General features: G+C 53.6%; 2 protein-coding genes across 2 annotated transcripts in view; one reads left to right on the forward strand and one right to left on the reverse strand.

Moving 5' to 3' along the window:
* PRRT1B (proline rich transmembrane protein 1B) overlaps positions 1–20,974 on the reverse strand; it is a 596,855-nt gene that overhangs the window by 228,464 nt on the left and 347,417 nt on the right. The gene's annotated exons all lie outside the window — the stretch shown is intronic.
* The window catches only part of MED27 (mediator complex subunit 27), a 212,251-nt gene that overhangs the window by 126,385 nt on the left and 64,892 nt on the right, over positions 1–20,974 (forward strand). Inside the window, exon 4 of the mRNA XM_066366884.1 lies at positions 14,742–14,835. Coding sequence (XP_066222981.1) covers positions 14,742–14,835 — 94 coding nt within the window. The remainder of the gene's footprint in view (positions 1–14,741; positions 14,836–20,974) is intronic.

The raw sequence follows: 20,974 nt of genomic DNA on the forward strand, positions 1-20,974 counted from the left end.
CGTTGGAGAATAATGAAAGGTGCTCTCCTCACTAACTGAACTGTAATAATGTGCTAGAATGAGCACGAAATGAGCACGAAACCTGAGAGAATATCAATATCCCCGCCTTTAATGCTTGTGCTTTAAGTCGCGTGCAGTCTGTGATTGACATACCGAGGTTTTGTATTCCTCTTGGCTCAAGCAAAAATTCCTGTTTTTCCTTTTCCAGAAAATGGCAATGTTTGCACATATGAAGGCAACAGCTGCACTGGTAATTGCTTGTTCTGTGCTGAGGGCTCATGTGCTGTGTTCTCCTGCTACTTGTGATGACCATGTGGGGAAGGTTGTGTCTTTATCCTTGCTGCCCAGAAGAGGAAACCGGAGCTTAGAGAGTGGCTTGTCTCTGATGAGGGCAGAGTGAGACGGAGCATGCAGGTCCGTGGTCCTGAGCCCGGGCCTCAGGCTCCCGTATGCTGCAGACACCGAAGCATAATCACGTGTCAGGTGCCCACTGAGAGCCCACCGTGTGAGGGGCCAGTGGCAGGGGATAGGGAGACGCTGAATGGTCAGCCATCCAGATGTGTGGGCTAGGTTGTGCCGCAGGCTCTGAAGGACAAGTGAAGGGTGCTGCGTGTGACGGCACTGAGCTGCTTCTCGCTGGGGCCTTGGAGAAGACCACTGCGGAAGGGGTTAGATGGGAGCAGACGGCCGCAGTGCGCAGCTCAGACAGCCGTGGGTGGAAGCCCCGGAGCTGCCAGCCGGAGACCCCCCCCCCGGAAGTGTCCACCTCTGTGTCCAGCCCTCGGTTCCTTTCCGCTTGCTGTCCTCTCGGGTCTGCTTGTGTGTGTGTGTGTGTGTGTGTGTGTGTGTGTGTGACAGAGACAGACAGGAAGGGAGAGAGATGAGAAGCATCCGTTCTTCATTGCAGCACCTTAGTTGGTCATTGATTGCTTTCTCATAGCAAGCGACCTTGGGTCCAAGCTGGTGAGCCTTGCTCAAATCAGATGAGCCCGCGCTCAAGCTGGCAACCTCAGGGCTTCAAACCTGGGTCCTCTGCGTCCCAGTCCGACGCTCTGTCCACTGCATCACTGCCTGCTCAGGCTCGAGTCTGCTGCTGTAGCCCAGCTGGTCTGTGTTAGCACTGTCAGAGGGACGGGGGCAGCCTCACGTGTCCATAAACTCTGTCAGGTGGCATTTTCTGGTTGAGAATGTTTTAGTTTTTGGTAAAAAAACGGTTATAAGACAAGGTTCTGTTTCCTCTGTGTTTTCAATCCGGTCTCTTAACCCATCCTGTTCACCAGGTGTTCCCTGAGGATATATTATGTGCAAAATTTGCAAGGACCAGAGGTGGGTAGTCCTCCAACTGTCTGCTCAAACTTGAAATTATTGTCGTGCAAACACATGTGTCACAGGAAGGGAAGAGCAGAGTGGTGGGTCCTGAGACCACTCCTGACCTCTGCGTGTGCACTCACGTGGGCTGGTGACAGGGACAGTTACATGCGCAGGGATTGTTAGCGTCCTCTCCGGCACTCCTGTGCACGCAGTCCACCAGGTATGTCCTTGGGGACGTGGATCGCCCATGGGAACAACATTCTGTTCGGCCTGGAACCCGTCGCGACAGTAAAGCATTGCCTAGACGTGCGGGATGTGAGAGGGCGCAGCTCCCCAGCGTGCTGGCCTGTGGCCCTCCGGCCCGGGGCTGCCCTCCGCCGGCCCGTCCTGGGTGGCCCTCCATGGCCCGTCCTGGGTGGCCCTCCATGGCCCGTCCTGGGTGGCCCTCCGGGTGGAAGGCAGAGCCAGGGCCGCCTTCTCCAGTGCAGCTTGCCCGCACGTTTGCCACCACCCAGCCGAGCTCCGTGCCAGCCTCCAGAGCTGATGGACAGGGCTGCTTTCTTAACTGTTGTTAATTGGTGTTGCTGGAAAGCTCCGTGCGGGTGTTTTCTCGTGTGGTTTTTTCTCTCTGTCACATGTCAGGGCTTGCAGAGGAAGGGGACGTTGACTGAAAATTTAATTCTTTCCCAATACACTGTTTAATCCGTTGTTTAATGTTTCAGGGAAAGCTGGGACCCACGGATACCTGAATTAATTTTTAGTGCAAGAACAGAAGTTTAGAAAAACACCTGCCTTTTAGTTATTAATGTAAAATGAAATGCAAAATGAGTGTTACTGTTTGCCCTCCCGTTACTAGCATTGCACAGGAATTGGGAGTCACGGAATAACCCGGCAGGAGAAGGGAGGGCAGTGGAACTTACTGTCTCGCTCTCTGGGACACGAGCTACGGCCTGGAAGGAAGACGGAGTGGAGCAGAGGAGCGGGCCTCGTGTCCCGGCCCTCCGGTCTCGGCGCCATGTCCCTGGGCCCACGCAACCACGGGTGCCATGGGAAGGAGGCAGCTGTAACCCGATCTCATCTCGTTAATACGCCATTGAAACCACTCCCAGCTGTTGTATAAGAAGTCTAGGAGGGACAACAATGGCGTCTCCTGTTTCCTGGGACCTTTACAGACCTAATGGAAGCGCTGTGGGGCACAGGAGCCCCGGAGAGGGTCGTCAGACGTGGGGCATCAGACGTGGGCCCGGGCTCCGCTGTGCTGCTCAGTGCGCTGTTGCCCTGAGCAGGTCACCACCCCACCTCCCTTCCGTCATTTATAAAATAGGGGTTTCCCTAGCAGGTGAGCGATCAAAGGAGATCAAGGATGCCAGCGTGCTCCGGAGGGGGACGCAGTGGCTGCTTCCCTCTCAGCCTGACGCCGCGGCCTCACGGGAAGCCTGGGCCCGACCTCGGCCTCAGCTGCCTCCCACCTGCAGGGCACACTCGCCTTCCTGCACGCAGTCGGTGCTGGGGCTGGAGGCAGCCAGTAGTATCTGTCAAGGGCATGGCAGGGACACCTTACAGCAGTGGCTCTCAAGCTTTTTGAAGTCGGGGTGCATTTAAAATCCTACAAATAATCGTAAGTGCACTATATACAAATTTCTGGAAATGTGTTATAATAAGTCAAATATTAAAGAAAAATAATATAAGTTTAAGCATGCTTTTATGGTAATTAAACAAAATAAATACGACAAAATTAAATTTATTCTGACATTAAAAAACATTTTTATGTTACATTTTTTGAGTTATGCTTTTTAGAATTCATAAAAAAAGGGGTTAAAATTTTAAAAATGTCAAAAAAGTTATATTTTTATATATATTATATATATAATATATATTATATATATATATTCTTATTAAAATTTAGTAAATTCAGCAGGTCCCGGTGCAAACGTGTTAAGTTTTCTCATTCTTGTGTTTGTGAGAAACATGAGCCTGATGTGTCCTAGCGATTTCTTCAATGTTTGGCCATATATTTGAAAGGCAAACTCTCATTTCCTCATCAATACATTGAAGAATTCCTCTCTTTTTACTCTTAATTGTGTTGAGGGTAGAAAATCCTAATTCACATAAATAGGATGTTGAAAATTGTAAAATGTTCAAAGCTTTTTTAGATGTTGCCACATATTCTTCTTTTATAGAAATCCAAAAGGCTTCAAGAGACAATTCCTTATGTTTAATCATCAATCCAAAACCCCCACCGTACATATCATCTTAACTTGACACCAAACAAAGGATAGAAGAAACTTGCCTCCAGTGTTTCCAGGGAACATGGGGGGTAGTGTAAACAATTCAGCACCACAGCTTAACAGCCTTTTGCAACCTAATCAGGCAAGTGAGGTGGGGGGTTGGGCAGACTGTCAGCTTACAGCCAATTCCCCACCTCTGTCCCCCAAAAATCTAAACTCCAAAAACCCTGTTGGTTTTTTGGTCCCCGACAGGCACATATTTCTCTGGAATACCATAGGGCGCACCTGGAAATCTTCTAGGGCGCACCAATGTGCCCTGGTGCTCACTTTGAGAGCCACTGGCTAACAGACTCACCCCTGCCTCTACCACGTGGTAATGAGAATTCTGTTTGGTGGTGTGGTTGTCATGTGTTTCCATTCATCCATACCCATGAACTGACTGGCAGCTTGACACCCAACAGAAGAAGGAAGGTCTGTCATCCGTGTGTGGTGAGTCCTTGTGCATTTATTTCAACTTTAAGAAATGAAATGTAGGGTAGCCTTTGTTTGCTTCCTGGGTGCTTCTCCTAAATGTGTTCAGGGAGCACATTTCCATAACAGTTCTAAGTGCATAACCCGGGCAGCGTTCTGCCTCTGGGCCCTGGCCAGTTTCTCTCCGAGGTGGCTGGCCTTCCTGATCTCGCAGCCCCGTCTGCCTAGGTGCGAGTTTCCACAGAGAGACTGTGAGGTTTTGAGTGGGGAGCGTCCTGCCTCTGGGCCCTGGCCAGCTTCACTCCGAGGTGGCTGGCCTTCCTGATCTCGCAGCCCCGTCTGCCTAGGTGCGAATTTCCACAGAGAGACTGGGAGGGTTTGAGTGTCTCTCCTTGGCCGAGAGTAGCACAGCAGGTCATCTTGGGGGCAGGGATAACGGGGTGGGGGGGGCGGCAAGAGGGGGCCCAGCAGCCCGAGCGAGGGCTCTCATTTCCATTCGTACACATCTGGTCCTGTGTCTGACGCACCCTTTAGAACAGAGGTCTCAAACTCGCGGCCCGCCGAACAATTTTGTGTGGCCCGCAGACTAATCCACAAAGTTCAAAATATTTTGGATAAAATTAAGTAAGCCTAGGGGCCTACTTGTATTTTTCATTTCTCTAGCATTCTAGCTAGATATTAGCTTAGTTAACAGCAGTTGTGATGCGAACTACAGTTTCTGGTCGTTTTGTGACACTGAGTAAACTGCATGTACGATTGTGCTTGTTGTACTGATTTTTTTTGTTTTCAACTGCAGTGAGAAAAGTGTTGCGTAACAGTTGCCTTTTGTAGACCTAGTGCAGCCCGCCGAATGGCTGTGATCTTGCTCTGCGGCCCACATGCTGAGTTGAGTTTGAGACCCCTGGTTTAGAACCTACTCTCCCGAAGGGAAGACCCAGAAGTCCTTCCTAGACGTGCCAGAGACATCTCACAGCCCTGGGAAGTCGGGTCTGGGTTCCCAGTCTTCCTTCTTCAGCAGATTGAGGTTGATAGTTGTGGTCTCAGACAGTCGTGTCCTCATGGAGCAACTAAACGAGCCCCCTTCTGTCCCACCCCCTGGCAGAGTCTTCTCGGACGTCCTTCTGGACGGGTGTAGGGAAAATCTTAACTCCTTTGCAGGTCGTGCAGAGGATAGCCACTGGGCATTGCCCTTGCCCAGGATGGGGTTCATTAACGTGCGCATTCCCGACGCTCAGGTTCATGGGTGGGAACGTGAACATGCCTCGTACACACTGTGGGGGAGATGCTATTTAAATCTGGTTCGAGCCGCTAACATCTCGCTAACGCAGACGGGATCGCTGGCCGGGGTCCAGATTTGTGGGCGGTTTTTTTTTTTCTTTTGAGGAAGGGTCAGACTTTAGAGAACTAAGCCATCTGTCCAGCAAATTATTTTCAGGTTTTTAATGACAAGTAGTTAGCAGTGTATTTTAATGCGTAGAGTAGAAAGTCGATGTTTGATTAAACCGGTATCTTCAGAAATGTTTTCCACGTGCTGTTTGTCATCATTTTGGTGTTATAATCCCAAACTGGTGGCACACATCTCTGCACTCACGTTTCTGCAGAATTAATTAGCTCATTAACAGCAGCATGCCGTCGGCGCAGGGCGTCTTCAGAAGGCCCGGAGTCCCGAGGCGCGCCGAGCTTCTGTGGGAACAGACGGGTCTTCGTGGCCACATATTGGGCTGTGAGTCTTTGAAGGCTCGCTGCTGCGCTCTCTGAGGCCTGTTTTCTGGGGCTGTCTGGTTGCTCTTAATGATGACTGTTGATGGCTAATGTACAGGCTCTCCTCACACCTCAAATCTGCTTAGCTCTGCTGAAAGCAGCTCTGCGTTGTGGCTATTCCGTCACTGCCTAGCCCGGGGTCCACGCGGCTGACTTCTGACATCCTGTCCACTCACCTCGGCGGACGGTTCAGGAGTGCAGAGCGGGCACCAGCCCCACGGCGGGCGGCCCGGACCCGGCACTGTGGGAGCCGTCGTGCACTCCCGGGGAGAGTCCTGTCAGGAGGACGGGCCTTAAGCGAGTCATCACTGGGGACATGGCTTAGTTACAGCGAGGCCAGGAGACACAGAAGAGAATTGAAAGTGCCGTAGGGCCTGACCAGGCGGTGGCACAGTGGATAGAGGGTCGGACTGGGATGTGGAGGACTCAGGTTCGAGACCCGAGGTCGCCAGCTTGAGCCCAAGGTCACTGGCTCGAGCAAGGGGTCACTCGGTCTGCTGTAGCCCCCCAGTCAAGGCACATATGAGAAAGCAATCAATGAAAACTAAGGAACCGCAACAAAGAATTGATGCTTCTCATCTCTCTCCCTTCCTGTCTGTCTGTCCCTGTCTGTCCCTCTCTCTGACTCTCCCTGTCTCTGTCACCAAAAAAAAACAAAACCAAAAGAGTGCCGTAGGTATGAGACGGGAGGCGCTGACCAGTGGGGGCCAGGCAGTGTCGGGGAAGGGCTGACCCGGACCTGCGGTGGGAGTCGCTGGGAGAAGACCCTCCCAGGCAGAGAACGCAGAGTGCACAGTGTGCCGCGGGGTGCCGGCCGCCCGGGCGCTCGAGGAAGGCGCAGGCGGGCCAGGCTGGCGCAGGGTGGGGGCAGCTGGACTTCAGGGCCCTCGGCCTCTCAGGACTGGAGAGGTGAGCTCACCACGGAGCTGTGCTGCAGGGCAGTGCCAAGAGGGAAGGGCGCCTGTGAGGATGGGCCTGTGCGCTGTGCGGGCAGAAACCCTTAGGCTGTCAGGTGTCCCCAAGGTCATCAAGGCAGGTCCTTGACTTTGCTGGGAAGATTGACAGGAAGAGATAGTTGTTTAAAAACAAAAACTACCTTGGACTCCATCTTGGAAGCTTGATATTAAGATAATTAGAACAATTGGATTCATTTACCTCTCCCCACCGTAATATACCTTTCTGTTTTCTAAAATGAAAATAGCTTCATTGAAAAATACAATTTGTCGTTCAAAAAGGAACAGAAGGAACCAGACCCCTCAGTTCTAGAATAAGTGCAGAGCAGTTATGCTGAACTTGGGGGTCTATGAGTGCATTTTAAGGGGCTTATGAACTGCAGAAACGGGTCTGTGAAGTTTTGTGCAGACATGTATTTTAGTTTTCAGTACATTCACAGGGGATCTGTGACCCAAGAGAGAGTTTAAAAGGCTGATTAAAAGAAATCAGAAAACCTAATGTCTTTTGCATGTTTGCAGAAAGCCGCTAGGGCTTGGAGGAAATGTGTGTGGGGCGTTCCACCAGGCTGATTGGGTAAGGCGGAGATGCTGACACAGTCCGGCTGTGAGGGGTGCCCCGGGGGGCGTCCAGGGGTAGGTGTGCACACTGCCTCGTGGAGGGGCACATCGGGCGAGTGGCCTCTGGGGTCCCGGGGCTCTTTATCTCTCTGAGTAAGGACATTCAGAGAGCAGGTCAGGCTACGAGGAGAAAATCAGAGGAAACAGGGTTTAAGGACTTCAGAAATCAATGTCAGCAGCCTGAGAACGGCCCCGTTGTTTCTGATGCCGCAGAGATGGTGAAGCAGTTGGTTCTGAAGCTGTGTTCTAAGGAAGCCGTTAGAAACTTCTGGCTGAATCAGTTGGATGGTACTGGGACAAAATGGGTCGGAACCACTGAGTCTGAGTGTAACAGGGAGCAGGACGGGGAGGGTGGGTTCTTTTATTGCTTGACAGGCAATTTTCTGCCCGAAAATACTCAATTGATGAGCCAGCCACATCTTGATTCGAACCTGTGATTTCTTGGGGGGTGGGGGTTCCTAGCCCTGTTCTTGGACCAGCAAGCCAGCACACGGGCGGGTGCCTCGGGAGAACACCCCGCAGCTCTCCACTTGAAAGGCCTCCGCAGTGTAAATAGGAACAGCAGTCTCTCCAAGTTATTACCCTGTTAACAGGTTGACAGATAAGTGCAAATTGTGACTCACTGCTCAATTTGGCACTAAATTAATGTCTTTCCACGTCGCATCTGCTCAAGTGTAAACTAGTCACTGCTGCTGTGTTACGGCTTGTTTGCCTATATTCCAAAGGTAGAAATTAAAGTAATTTGATCCTGCCGCAGAATGGAGCCAGCATATGGTGCGTGTGGGAGGAGAGCACGCTGTTCTACCTGTCCCAGGTCCCGCACGCTGTTCCACCTGTCCCAGGCCCCGCACGCTGTTCCACCTGTCCCCAGCCCCACACGCTGCTCTACCTGTCCCCAGTCCCGCACGCTGTTCCACCTGTCCCCAGCCCCACACGCTGTTCTACCTGTCCCCGGCCCCACACGCTGTTCTACCTGTCCCCGGCCTCCACACGCTGTTCTACCTGTCCCCGGCCCCACACGCTGTTCTACCTGTCCCCAGCCTCCACACGCTGTTCTACCTGTCCCCAGCCCCACACGCTGCTCTACCTGTCCCCAGTCCCGCACGCTGTTCTACCTGTCCCCAGCCCCGCACGCTGTTCTACCTGTCCCCAGCCCCGCACGCTGTTCTACCTGTCCCCAGCTGTTCTACCTGTCCCCGGCCCCGCACGCTGTTCTACCTGTCCCCAGCCCCGCACGCTGTTCTACCTGTCCCCAGCTGTTCTACCTGTCCCCAGCTGTTCTACCTGTCCCCAGCCCCACACGCTGCTCTACCTGTCCCCAGCCCCACACGCTGTTCTACCTGTCCCCGGCCCCACACGCTGTTCTACCTGTCCCAGGCCTCGCACGCTGTTCCACCTGTCCCCGGCCCCGCACGCTGTTCCACCTGTCCCCGGCCCCGCACGCTGCTCTACCTGTCCCCGGCCCCGCACGCTGTTCTACCTGTCCCCGGCCCCGCACGCTGTTCTACCTGTCCCCGGCCCCGCACGCTGTTCTACCTGTCCCCGGCCCCGCACGCTGTTCTACCTGTCCCCGGCCCCGCACGCTGTTCTACCTGTCCCCAGCTGTTCTACCTGTCCCCAGCCCCGCACGCTGCTCTACCTGTCCCCGGCCCCGCACGCTGTTCCACCTGTCCCCGGCCCCGCACGCTGTTCTACCTGTCCCCGGCCCCGCACGCTGTTCTACCTGTCCCCGGCCCCACACGCTGTTCTACCTGTCCCCAGCTGTTCTACCTGTCCCCGGCCCCACACGCTGTTCTACCTGTCCCCAGCTGTTCCACCTGTCCCCGGCCCCGCACGCTGTTCTACCTGTCCCCGGCCCCGCACGCTGTTCCACCTGTCCCCGGCCCCGCACGCTGTTCTACCTGTCCCCGGCCCCGCACGCTGTTCTACCTGTCCCCAGCTGTTCTACCTGTCCCCAGCCCCGCACGCTGTTCTACCTGTCCCCGGCCCCGCACGCTGTTCTACCTGTCCCCGGCCCCGCACGCTGTTCTACCTGTCCCCAGCTGTTCTACCTGTCCCCAGCCCCGCACGCTGTTCTACCTGTCCCCAGCCCCGCACGCTGTTCTACCTGTCCCCGGCCCCGCACGCTGTTCTACCTGTCCCCGGCCCCGCACGCTGCTCCACCTGTCCCCGGCCTCGCACGCTGCTCCACCTGTCCCCGGCCCCACACGCTGCTCCACCTGTCCCCGGCCCCACACGCTGCTCTACCTGTCCCCAGCCCCACACGCTGTTCCACCTGTCCCCGGCCTCGCACGCTGTTCCACCTGTCCCCGGCCCCACACGCTGTTCCACCTGTCCCAGCCCCGCACACTGAGCCCAGCACGCCAACAGGCGCTGGCTTGGGGGTCAGAGGTGGGAGGAGTTCTATCCTGTCGGAGAGGGGCCTGGTGCACAGCCGCCTCTGTACCAGCCCCACCCGTGACAGAAAGGACCGTCCTTGGTCCCCAGCTTCATGTCACTGTTAAGTCACTAGCGCTGGATTTGCATTCCAAAATCTGGGTCTCCTTAAAAATGAAATGTTTTGATTTCCGCTGCTTAGGATTTAGACATTGTTTTCCTCAATTGAAGACACAGCTGAAATTTCTCTCTCCCTTTGTGGCAAACACATAACGTTACCTGCAGAAAGGTAATTTGCATCTCCTTTATGTTAGGCATGTGAATGAAAAACAGTCTCCTTGAAATTTCTTTTTCTGCTTAATAAAACCTTCGGGTTGAGTGTACTGAGCTTTTTAGGGGCTTACAGGTCGGGAAGAAAAGGGGAGCAGCACCGCAGACCTGTCCTCGCCCCTGTGTGGTCAGCAGATGCGTTTCCAAAGCTCTCCCCCGCCACCTTTACAAGTGCAGAACTCTCAGAAGAGGGGTCCGAGGTGGCAAGGAGCTCGTGTGCCCACCTAGCACCCTGGCCCTCCCTGAAGGCGTCCTAGAAATCTGCACGCAGAACAGGATTCTGGAGTCCTCACTTACCCCACCCGCTCCCCTATTCTAGCCTACGAAAGAGACAAGTTTTCCAGAAAGTGTTCCGAAACCTTCAAGGTGAACTGCACAGAGAGAGCAAATGTTGAGGTTACCTTTGTGCTGAAGCTCTGTGTGTTCATTTGCATTCTGCTGTCCGCAGCTATGATGGCTATTGATCGGGGATTGGCTCAGGAGACATTGCCCACCCCTCTATTAGCATATACTTAGCAATGACCTCCATTCACACAGGACAGCAGAGTTTTGCTTTCTGCTGAGTGAAGCAACTGGGTTTCAACCTCACACAGACTTGGAAAAGAAACACATGCATGTCCAGTGACCCGGCGTGAACTTCTGACAGGGATTTTGCTGTGTGCTTTCTTCCGTTTCGAGAAGCACCAGGCAGTGATAGAAAATGAGTTCATTTCCTTCTTCCTTCATCTTTTCACCTTTTGTAGCATTTAAACTTAGCGCCAAGATTGTATTATCATGCAGCAGTAAATCTGGACGGGACTGTGGGGCACGAGGTGTGGTTTCTTAGTCACTATTTCTTAGCCATTTTCTTTTCTTTTTTTTATTTGCACTTGATTGCATTGTGTGCCCATCAGCCAAAGTCAGATCATTTTCTGCCCCGTATACTTGTCCCTCTTTACTGCCCTCCCCTCCTCCTCACCCCTAGCAACCACTTCACTTCCATCTCTGTCCACGAGGATCAGTTTTATATCCCACCTGTGTGTGAAATCATATAGTTTTAGCTTTTTCTGATTTACTTATTTCACTTAGCATAGTCACTCAAGGTCCATCTGTGCTGTCATAAATGTTGATGTGTCATCATTTCTTATGGCTGAGCAGTATTCCATTGTATATATGCACCACTTCTCCTTTATCCGGCCCTCTGTCGAAGGACACGCTGGCTGTTTCCATGTCTTAGCCATTGTGAGTAATGCTGTGAACGTGGGGGTGCAGGTGTCTTTGCATACCAGTGTTTTGAGTTTTCTGGGTAGATACCCAGTGGAGGGATTGCTTGATCATATGGTAACTCTATTCTTAATCTATATGGTAACTTTATTCCTAATTTTTTGAGGAACCGCCATACTATCTTCCATAGTGTCTGTACCAGTTTACATTCCCACCAGCAGTGGATGAGGGTTCCTTTTTCTCCACAGCCTCTCCAGCACTTGTTATGACCTGTCTTGTGGATAACAGCCAATCTAACAGGTGTGAAGTGATATCTCATTGTAGTCTTGATTTGCATTTCTCTAATAGCCTAGGCTTTTTCTTTCTTTTTTTTTGTACTTTTCTGAAGTGAGAAATGGGAGGCAGTCAGACAGACTCCCGCATGCGCCCGACCAGGATCTACCCGGCACGCCCACCAGGGGGAGATGCTCTGCCCATCAGGGTGTCACTCTGTTGCAACGAAGCCATTCTAGCGCCTGAGGTGGAGGCTATGGAGCCATCCTCAGCGCCCGGGCCAACTTTGCTCCAATGCTGCGGGAGGGGAAGAGAGAGACAGAGAGGAAGGAGAGGGGGAGGGGTGGAGAAGCAGATGGGCGCTTCTCCTGTGTGCCCTGGCCGGGAATCGAACCCGGAACTTCCACACACCAAGCTGATGCTCTACTACTGAGCCAACCAGCCAGGGGTAGCCTAGGCATTTTAAATATCAACAGAAAGGGCCTTGCTGGTAAGAAATACCTCGTTCTCTCTGAGGTAGTTTGCTTTTTAATTAATGCCGCATCCTCATCTTCGGCCCCGCCCAGAGCGGAAGGCCTCTATCTGTCGCTGAGGTCCGGCTCCCACCCTCTGGCCCTCTCCCCCAGTGGCACACAGCCTCCCTGCTCCCTCCCCTCTTCTCACGCAGCTCCACTTGTCTCCTTCCTACCCAGTCCTTCTTCACCACCGGCCTGCATGGCTCTTCTCTGCTCCAGCCTGAAGTTTACGCTGCACATAGCATTTCCTAAGAAAACCTGGTGAGTGAATCAGTAGGATTACTCCCTGACCTTTTTTTTTTTTTTTGTATTTTTCTGAAGCTGGAAACGGGGATAGACAGACAGACTCCCGCATGCGCTCGACCAGGATCCACCCGGCACGCCCACCAGGGGGCGATGCTCTGCCCACCAGGGGGCGATGCTCTGCCCCTCCGGGGCGTCGCTCTGTCGCAACCAGAGCCACTCTAGTGCCTGGGGCAGAGGCCAAGGAGCCATCCCCAGCGCCCGGGCCATCTTTGCTCCAATGGAACCTTGCTGCAGGAGGGGAAGAGAGAGACAGAGAGGAAGGAGAGAGGGAGGGGTGGAGAAGCAGGTGGGCGCTTCTCCTGTGTGCCCTGGCCGGGAATCGAACCTGGGACTTCTGCACACCAGGCCGACGCTCTACCACTGAGCCAACCGGCCAGGGCCACTCCCTGACTTTTATAGCTGATGTGTTCACTTTTTAAACACATGGCATTATGTTGTCTGCTGCCTCTCAGGAGCCCTGGGTCTCAGACTGAAATCTTTTCATGTTGTGGGTGGAGAGCTAATCCCCCCTCCCGCCTGCCCAGAGGACATAGCTTTTATATGACCCTGATCTAATGGACATGTAATTTAATTTGTCATATCCAACAGATACGAAATCCAATGCAAAGTCCTTAATGGATAGTTTTGCATCTAAGCTATTGTGTTATACATCCCCTTTGTATCCAGTGACTTGGATAGCGGGCGCAAACGCTGGTGTGATTTCACTCTCAGAGGGCCTGAGCAGACGCAGCGCTGCCTGCCGCCACTGCGGGTTGACGTCTTCACAGGGAGCCTGGACGGAGAGCGCCTCCCGCTGGGACAGGGCATTGTTCCAGGATAGGCTCCCAGTGTACCAAGAGGGTAGGGTTCGAGCTCTTAGTCCCTGCCAGGGGCCGTGCTGAGAGCCTCAAGTCAGTACCTCACTGGTGCCCCTGGGCCAGAGCCCCAGAGCACTTCCCTTCGGAGGAGTGTCTAAGGCAGGGGTCTCAAACTCAACTCAGCATGTGGGCCGCAGAGCAAGATCACAGCCGTTCGGCGGGCCGCACTAGGTGTACAAAAGGCAACTGTTACGCAACACTTTTCAGTGTCACAAAACAACCAGAAACTGTAGTTCGTAGATTAGTCTGCGGGCCGCACAAAATTGTTCTGTGGGCCGCATGCAGCCCGTGGGCCGCGAGTTTGAGACCCCTGGTCTAAGGGAAGATGAACTGGGAGGTGGCCGAGGCTGTGTGACTGTGAGGAAAGCGGTTTGGGGGGGGGGGGCGGTTAGGGATAACACTGCAGTAGGTGCGTAGAAAACTCATCAAATGAAAGGCAGAACAGAAAGCTATGCACCCAGTGAATAAACGTGCCCCTGAGCCACTAAAAACTCTATGAGCAGCTCTAGAATGTGAACAGCGAATGCCCATCCAGTCGGCAGCTCTAGAATGTGAACAGCGAATGCCCATCCAGTCGGCAGCTCTAGAATGTGAACAGCGAATGCCCATCCAGTCGGCAGCTCTAGAATGTGAACAGCGAATGCCCATCCAGTCGGCAGCTCTAGAATGTGAACAGCGAATGCCCATCCAGTCGGCAGCTGTAGAATGTGAACAGCGAATGCCCATTCAATCGGCAGCTGTAGAATGTGAACAGCGAATGCCCATCCAATCGGCAGCTGAATTGTGACATAACTGAGACCAGTTAGAGTCAGCCAGGACAGCAGGAATGGCTTCAGGCACTTAGGACAGAAGGTGTTCAATGGGGGGGGGGGGGGGGGGGGTAGTCCTGCGATCGAGGTGAGAAGCCAGACAGGAGACCGTGAGGCCGCTGGAGCTGTGTGGTGGGTGGCGGTGGCTGCCTCTCCCACTGAAGAACAGAGGGAGGGGCCCCTGGCCCTCCCTGGTCACCAGAACCCAAGGGCCAGGAAGGGGACAGCTAAATTCTGATCTCTGGTAGGAGAAAGCCACTAGGCCATGACATGAAATAAAAAGGCAAGAACTGACGTTAAAAATGCATTATGTAGCCTGACCTGTGGTGGCGCAGTGGATAAAGCATCGACCTGGAATGCTGAGGTCGCCGGTTCAAAACCCCGGGCTTGCCTGGTCAAGGCACATACAAGAGGCAACTATGAGTTGATGCTTCCCGCTCCTCCCTACTCCTCTCTGTGTCTTTCTCTAAAAATCAATAAAAAGGAAAAAATACTATGTAGCAATACTGAGGAAATCACTAGAAAATGGTTGGCTCTGGAAGGCGAGAGGAAGAACAGGGGCGTACTTTTTATAAAAAAATATTAAAGCAGTATTATCCCGTTTACCTTCTTGAAAGCTTATTCTACTAGTAAAAAAATTAAATTGAAAAAAGAAGGCTTCAGTCCCCTGTGCACTTGTATTTCTTTGACTAGGGTCAAGTTCACACGTGTGTTTCTTCTTCCCCCTCAGATATGTTGATGATGTGATCAGCCGCATTGACAGAATGTTTCCTGAAATGTCCATCCAGTTGTCCAGACCCAATGGGACGTCAGCAATGCTTCTGGTAAGCTCTGCGGGCCGTCGGCAGGGGCGTGTGGGGGGAAATGGGCCTCCAGATGAAATCTCCGGTTCCGTGTTGTGGGTCTGCCGAATGGAAATCGCATCCCGCCCCCTCCTGTGGTGAGCAGCACCTCTCTCTCCACTGGCATTCCGCGCGGTAGAACGTCTGCACGTTGAAACTCTCCTCTCGAGTGAAACTGCAGAGCCCGCGTAGGCGCCGAGCAGAGAGGAAGGAGCCCGCAAGGCCGTTTCCCCTGCAAGTCAGCTCCTGGTGTTTGCTGAACCCGGTGTATGTTGTCCCAGAGCCGAAAGTAATGCTCAACTATCAAGTCCTGCTAAAAAAAACAAAACAAAACACCCTCTTGAAAGAGCCAGGGTCTGTGGGAAGTCATTCATAAACTCCATTGTGTATTTAAAGATCGGGTTCCGAGATGGGATCCCTGACGCTCCCAGTTGTGTTGTTCCTGTTGGTTTGCTGTGAGCACATGGCCTCAGGACCTCCCCCTTGGTGTTTGTATCTGTGTGAATTCACCCAAGACAGTGATTGAAAAGGCATAGAGAAGCCCTGGCTGGTTGGCTCAGCGGTAGAGCATCGCCCTGCTGGTGGAAGTCCAGGGTTCGATTCCCGGTCAGGGCACACAGGAGAAGTGCCCAACTGCTTCTCCTCCCCTCCCCCTCTTGCTTCTTTCACTCTCCCCCTTCCGCAGCCATGGCTGGTTGGAGCACATTGGCCCCGGGCTGTAAGGATGGCTCCATGGCCTCACCTTAGGCACTAAAATAACATGGCTCGGTTACCGAGCAGCAGAGCAGTGGCCCCAGATGGGCAGAGCATCACCCCCTTAGGCAGGCTTGCTGGACGGATCCCCAGTTGGGGTGCATGCAAGAGTCTGTCTCTCTGCCTCCCTACTTCTCACTTAAGAAGAAGAAGGAAAAAAAAAAAAGGCACGGAGACATGATGACGAGAAGCTTGCTAAGACTGTGTAGCAATATGCACTGGAGAGTTCTTTCCTGACCACTGGCTGTGAGCAGCCGCCGCATTTTACAGAAAGCAGAATGACTTAAACGAGCATGGTGGTTTCTGAGCCTTGGTGTGAGGGCTTTTTTACCGGGGCGTCAGTTATGCTGCTGGGGGCCCCGTGCAGACAGCCCGCACATTCGCACTTTACCGGTGTCAGATCTTGTGAAGGGCCGTCACCCGGACGAGCTGCTGTCCGCGCACACCTCTGTCCTGCAGAGGACAGGCTCGTTTGTCACGCCTGTGTCTTTCTCTTAAGGAAGGAAAAGGGGCCTTTGACTGTGATATTTCATCTGTGGGGGAAATACTTAGTCAACTTTATCTGGTTAACATGCTACTTTTCTTTAAAATTCCTTCCGTTAAAAAGTACAGTGAATGAGATGATGTGATGTTCTTTCGACAGAAAAAGGGAACAATCTGTGTCTGTCTATAGAACGTGAACTATTTTCTGCCTCAGTTCAGCGTCGAGATTGTCTAAGTGGGAAGATTCTCTAGAGCCAGCAGCTAAAACAAATCCTGGCTTCCGCGCACTTGACAAGGACCAGAGAGTTAGTGGAGACAGAAACGAGGGCGTCCCGGGGAGACGGGTGTGCGCGCCTTTCTTCTGGTCCTTGAGCTTCCGTTCCGTGATGAAGGCGGGGCTGGGCGCCGAGGGGGATGAGCGGGAGGACCGGACCACAGGTAAACAGGTCTCCGGTGTTAGTTATTCCGCCTGGGGAGGCCGGCTCTGATCTCACAGGGACTGGTCAACCTCTTCTGCTTTCTCACGGAGCTTCTGTTGACTAGACTGACAGGAGTGTGGGGCTCAGCTCAAGGGAAGAAGCCCCTTTGATAGGCACCATTTCACCCTCACGAGTGGCTAGATCAGATCACTATGTGTCTGGCTCGCTGGCTGTCACCTGTTCTAGGTGACACGGGAACTCACATAAGGCAGAGCTTATATACAGAAACAGCAGTGGGTGATCTGATTTAGAATCGAATTGCCAGGAATAATCATACTTTCCACCTAATTGCTTCATTTGGCTTTGACTTTTCGAAGACGGTATTTTATTAGACAGCAGGTCTCTGGGCCCTTGGCTGCTGTGCACCAGCCCTGAGGTTGAAGGGGACCGTCAGCTGGGAGGACCGGCAGCTGCCACCTCCCCTGCTCCCGTGCCAGTCGCTGATCCTCCACAGGAGGTGTGGACAGAGTGGGAAGTGTCCGGAGCTCAGTCTGGAACAGGCTGTGTTCGTCTGGAGCGCAGCGCTTCCGGCCGTGGAGGTGGTGAGACTCGCGGAGAGCAGCCCGGCTGTGAGGACGGAACATGTGGACGGTCTTTGCTGGCCCGGCTGTGAGGACGGAGCCCGTGGACAGTCTTTGCTGGCCCGGCTGTGAGGATGGAGCCCGTGGACAGTCTTTGCTGGCCCGGCTGTGAGGACAGAGCCCGTGGACAGTCTTTGCTGGCCCGGCTGTGAGGACGGAGCCCGTGGACAGTCTTTGCTGGCCCTGCTGTGAGGACGGAGCCCGTGGACAGTCTTTGCTGGCCCGGCTGTGAGGACGGAGCCCGTGGACGGTCTTTGCTGGCCCGGCTGTGAGGACGGAGCATGTGGGCAGTCTTTGCTGGGCTGGCTGTGAGGACGGAGCCCGTGGACGGTCTTTGCTGGCCCGACTGTGAGGACGGAGCCCGTGGACAGTCTTTGCTGGCCCGGCTGTGAGGACGGAGCCCGTGGACAGTCTTTGCTGGCCCGGCTGTGAGGACGGAGCATGTGGACAGTCTTTGCTGGGCTGGCTGTGAGGACGGAGCCCGTGGACAGTCTTTGCTGGGCTGGCTGTGAGGACGGAGCCCGTGGACAGTCTTTGCTGGGCTGGCTGTGAGGACGGAGCCTGTGGACAGTCTTTGCTGGGCTGGCTGTGAGGACGGAGCCCGTGGACAGTCTTTGCTGGCCCGGCTGTGAGGACGGAGCCCGTGGACAGTCTTTGCTGGCCCGGCTGTGAGGACGGAGCATGTGGACAGTCTTTGCTGGCCCGGCTGTGAGGACGGAGCCCATGGACAGTCTTTGCTGGGCTGGCTGTGAGGACGGAGCCCGTGGACAGTCTTTGCTGGGCTGGCTGTGAGGACGGAGCCCGTGGACAGTCTTTGCTGGCCTGGCCTGGGCCGGGCTGTGCCGTGGGCTCTGACCGCACGGCCTTTCCTCCAGAGTCTGCCGGCCTCCCTCCAGGGCAGGCAGCAGGGACTTGCTCTGACTTAAGTGAGGAAGGGGTTAGCTTTGTCTTTACTTCACTCTTCATGATGCCAGGGGCGCTTGGATGTGAAGGTAATGCCAACCTGCCAGCAGGGCACACCCAGGGCCGTCAGGAGCAGGACAGCAGTCCTTTGGGGGCCCTGCGCCCCAAATGGCTCACCGTCAGCAGCCTTCCATCCTATGCCTGTGCTCACGCAGCCTGCGCAGGTGGGGGGTCGCACCTTGGCACCCTTGTACATGGAGCGGAGGGGTTCTTCCCCGGAGCGGGGCAGCGGCGAGCTGCGTGCTGGAGCAGGCGTCACTGGACAGAGCTGAGCTTACGCAGCGCTCGCCTCCTGTCATCCGCCTGGTGGCCCTCTGGGTGCAGAGCACCCTTGTTTTCATTCTACAAGTCAGAAAACCAGGCAGCCCTCCTGGGTCATGCACAGGACATGGCTCCCAAGCCACCATGATCCTTGTCCCCTTTCTGATGTAGCTCATGATGGTGGCAAGTAAGAGTTGGGCTGCCAGGCACCAGACTAATGTTTTTAACTTATTATGTAATTTGATATACACGAAGGACAGTGTGTAATGTGTATGTCAGTCGTAAAGCGTGATAAACCCGTGAGCTCACCACTCAGCATAGGAAGCAAACATAACTGCCGCGCGCTCCTCCCAGAGTCACCGCCGTGCCGATGCTCACTCTCTCCCCTGCCGCTCGGACCCCCGTCCTGATGCTCCCTCTCTTCCCTGCCGCTCGGACCCGCGTCCCTACGTAATGGGTCGCTTAGTTTTGTTCACTGTCGAGCTTCATAAAATTAGTCCCCTGCTGCGTGTGCTGTGTCAGACGGAGCTGAGTTGGTGGTGTGGTCTGGTGATGTCACCATTTCCTTCTCATGTGACAGTCCATCCTGTGACTGTGCCCACTTTATTCTTTCCCTGTCTGTGCATGTTTGGGTGGTTTTTGATTATTGCTTTTTAGTGGTGGCGTGAGCGTTCTGGTACATACACCGGAATGCACGTTTAAGCTTCAGCCCGGGCCACGGAGCCAGCGCAGGCCGGTCTGGGAGGGGCTGGGGGGGGTGGATTTTCCCGAGGGCTGCGGGAGTTGTGAAATGGACACGCGTGTGTACGGTGTATACAGGGCCCAGACTTCCACCATCAGCTGTTCTGATGTTATTGCTGATACAGATGTCTCTGCTTTTGGCATGTTAGTGTAGGGGGTGTCTTTGGGTTTTTGTGCATCTGCATGGAAAACGGCATAAAGTGGTCAGACTGCAGAGCCCAGGAACAAAGGGCAGGTTTTGGGGATCCCGGTCTGGGTTTCCTCCTTCACCGAGCAGTCGCCGTCAGGAAGCAGCAGGTGCCTCAGGTGGGCGGTGACGGTCGCTGGGAGCCCCCGGGCATCAGCAGCGGTCTCTTCACAGTTCGAAAGGGGCAGAGAGAAGAGGGGAAGAGTAGGCTTGGCACTTTTTAAGGCGATAGAGGTCCATCTGACTCATCTAAGCTAAGCCAGCCTTTCCCTGTTGGCCTCGAGGTATCAGGGGTTAGAAGCCATCAGAAACTGAGGAGCCATCAGAAACTGAGGAGCAGTCGCCTCTGGCCTGGGCACTGTGACTGACCTGGAAGTTCGCACCTGCACCCCCTTCCTGCGGATGGACCCGCAGGTCGTGTGTGCTGGGAGACGTGGCTGGTGGGGGTTTGGGGAGGGGAGACAAATAGATGCTCAGTAGTATTTGCTGAGTGAATACACGAGTGACAGGCAGAAGCCTCTTTGTCTTCCGTGTTTGCCCAGAGTGGCTGCTGTGGGGGCCTGCTGCGTGAGCGTGAAGGACTAGGGCGCTAACACCAGGTTGACTGCAGAACTTTCGGCACACTCACTGCCTGCGCCTTCTCGGGCACCTGAGTCCTGGGCGACGGGCCCTAGCCCGCACGCTCCGCTCTCTAGCCAACGTGAGTCAGGACTGGCAGCCGCTTGAGCCTTAAATGCGTGTGGCTGGCTCTCTCAGCTCCCTCAGGGGCGAGGGTGCTGCTTCAGTGTTTTGTGAGGTAATAACTCATGATGTAATACATTCTGTTTCCGCTCTTTAAAAGGATGAGCTCAGTCATCCAGAAATAAATCTAGCTGTGTTGATACTTAGTTTCAGTTAATCTACCACCTAACATCCCATTATTAATTTTCTTCAAACAGTCAAAATACTGCAAGAGCTGAACAGAGTCAGAGACTAGAACAAGCAGCTGCCTTCTTTTGGCCTTTAAAATATTAATCTATAATTTTGACTGATGCACTAGGTACAAAAATGTAAGAACAGAAGAAAAAAGGTGAAGCTTCAACTGATATTTGAATGATGCCTTGATATTACATAAATTAATCTTTATATGTTATGTGACTTACAACAGATAACAGTCATTTGTCAGTCTTTTCAAATACACATTTTAACTAACCTTCAATTTCTCTAACATATTCATGCCTTGCTTTTGAATGACACGTCTTTTTTAAACCGTGCCGACACATTTCAGGGCCAAGGTTGAGACGCCCCAGTTCAGGGCACACGGTCGTGCGGCTTCCCGTGGAAACGCCACGATGTTTTCCCAGGAGGCGGTTCTGAAGTCGAAAAGCGGATTTTTCCAAGTGTAGGGAGACCGAGAGAGTAACTTCAGTTGTTTTCAGAGATTTCTCTGTCACAACATAGATTGTTATCGGAACTCTTTGTTATATGCTTTTTTAAAAATGCCATTTTTTAAATGAGACTCAGAGACGTGGACAAGAGTGTTGTGGTTACAGGGGGGTGGGGGGAGGGGAGGGGCACAAAGAAAACCAGTTAGAAGGTGACGGAAGACAATTGGACTTTGGGTGATGGGAATGCAGCATAATCAAACGTCAGAATAACCTAGAGATGTTTTATCTGAACATATGTACCCTGAT

The sequence above is a fragment of the Saccopteryx leptura genome, chromosome 2, assembly GCF_036850995.1.
Source record: "Saccopteryx leptura isolate mSacLep1 chromosome 2, mSacLep1_pri_phased_curated, whole genome shotgun sequence".
Classification (NCBI taxonomy): domain Eukaryota; kingdom Metazoa; phylum Chordata; class Mammalia; order Chiroptera; family Emballonuridae; genus Saccopteryx; species Saccopteryx leptura.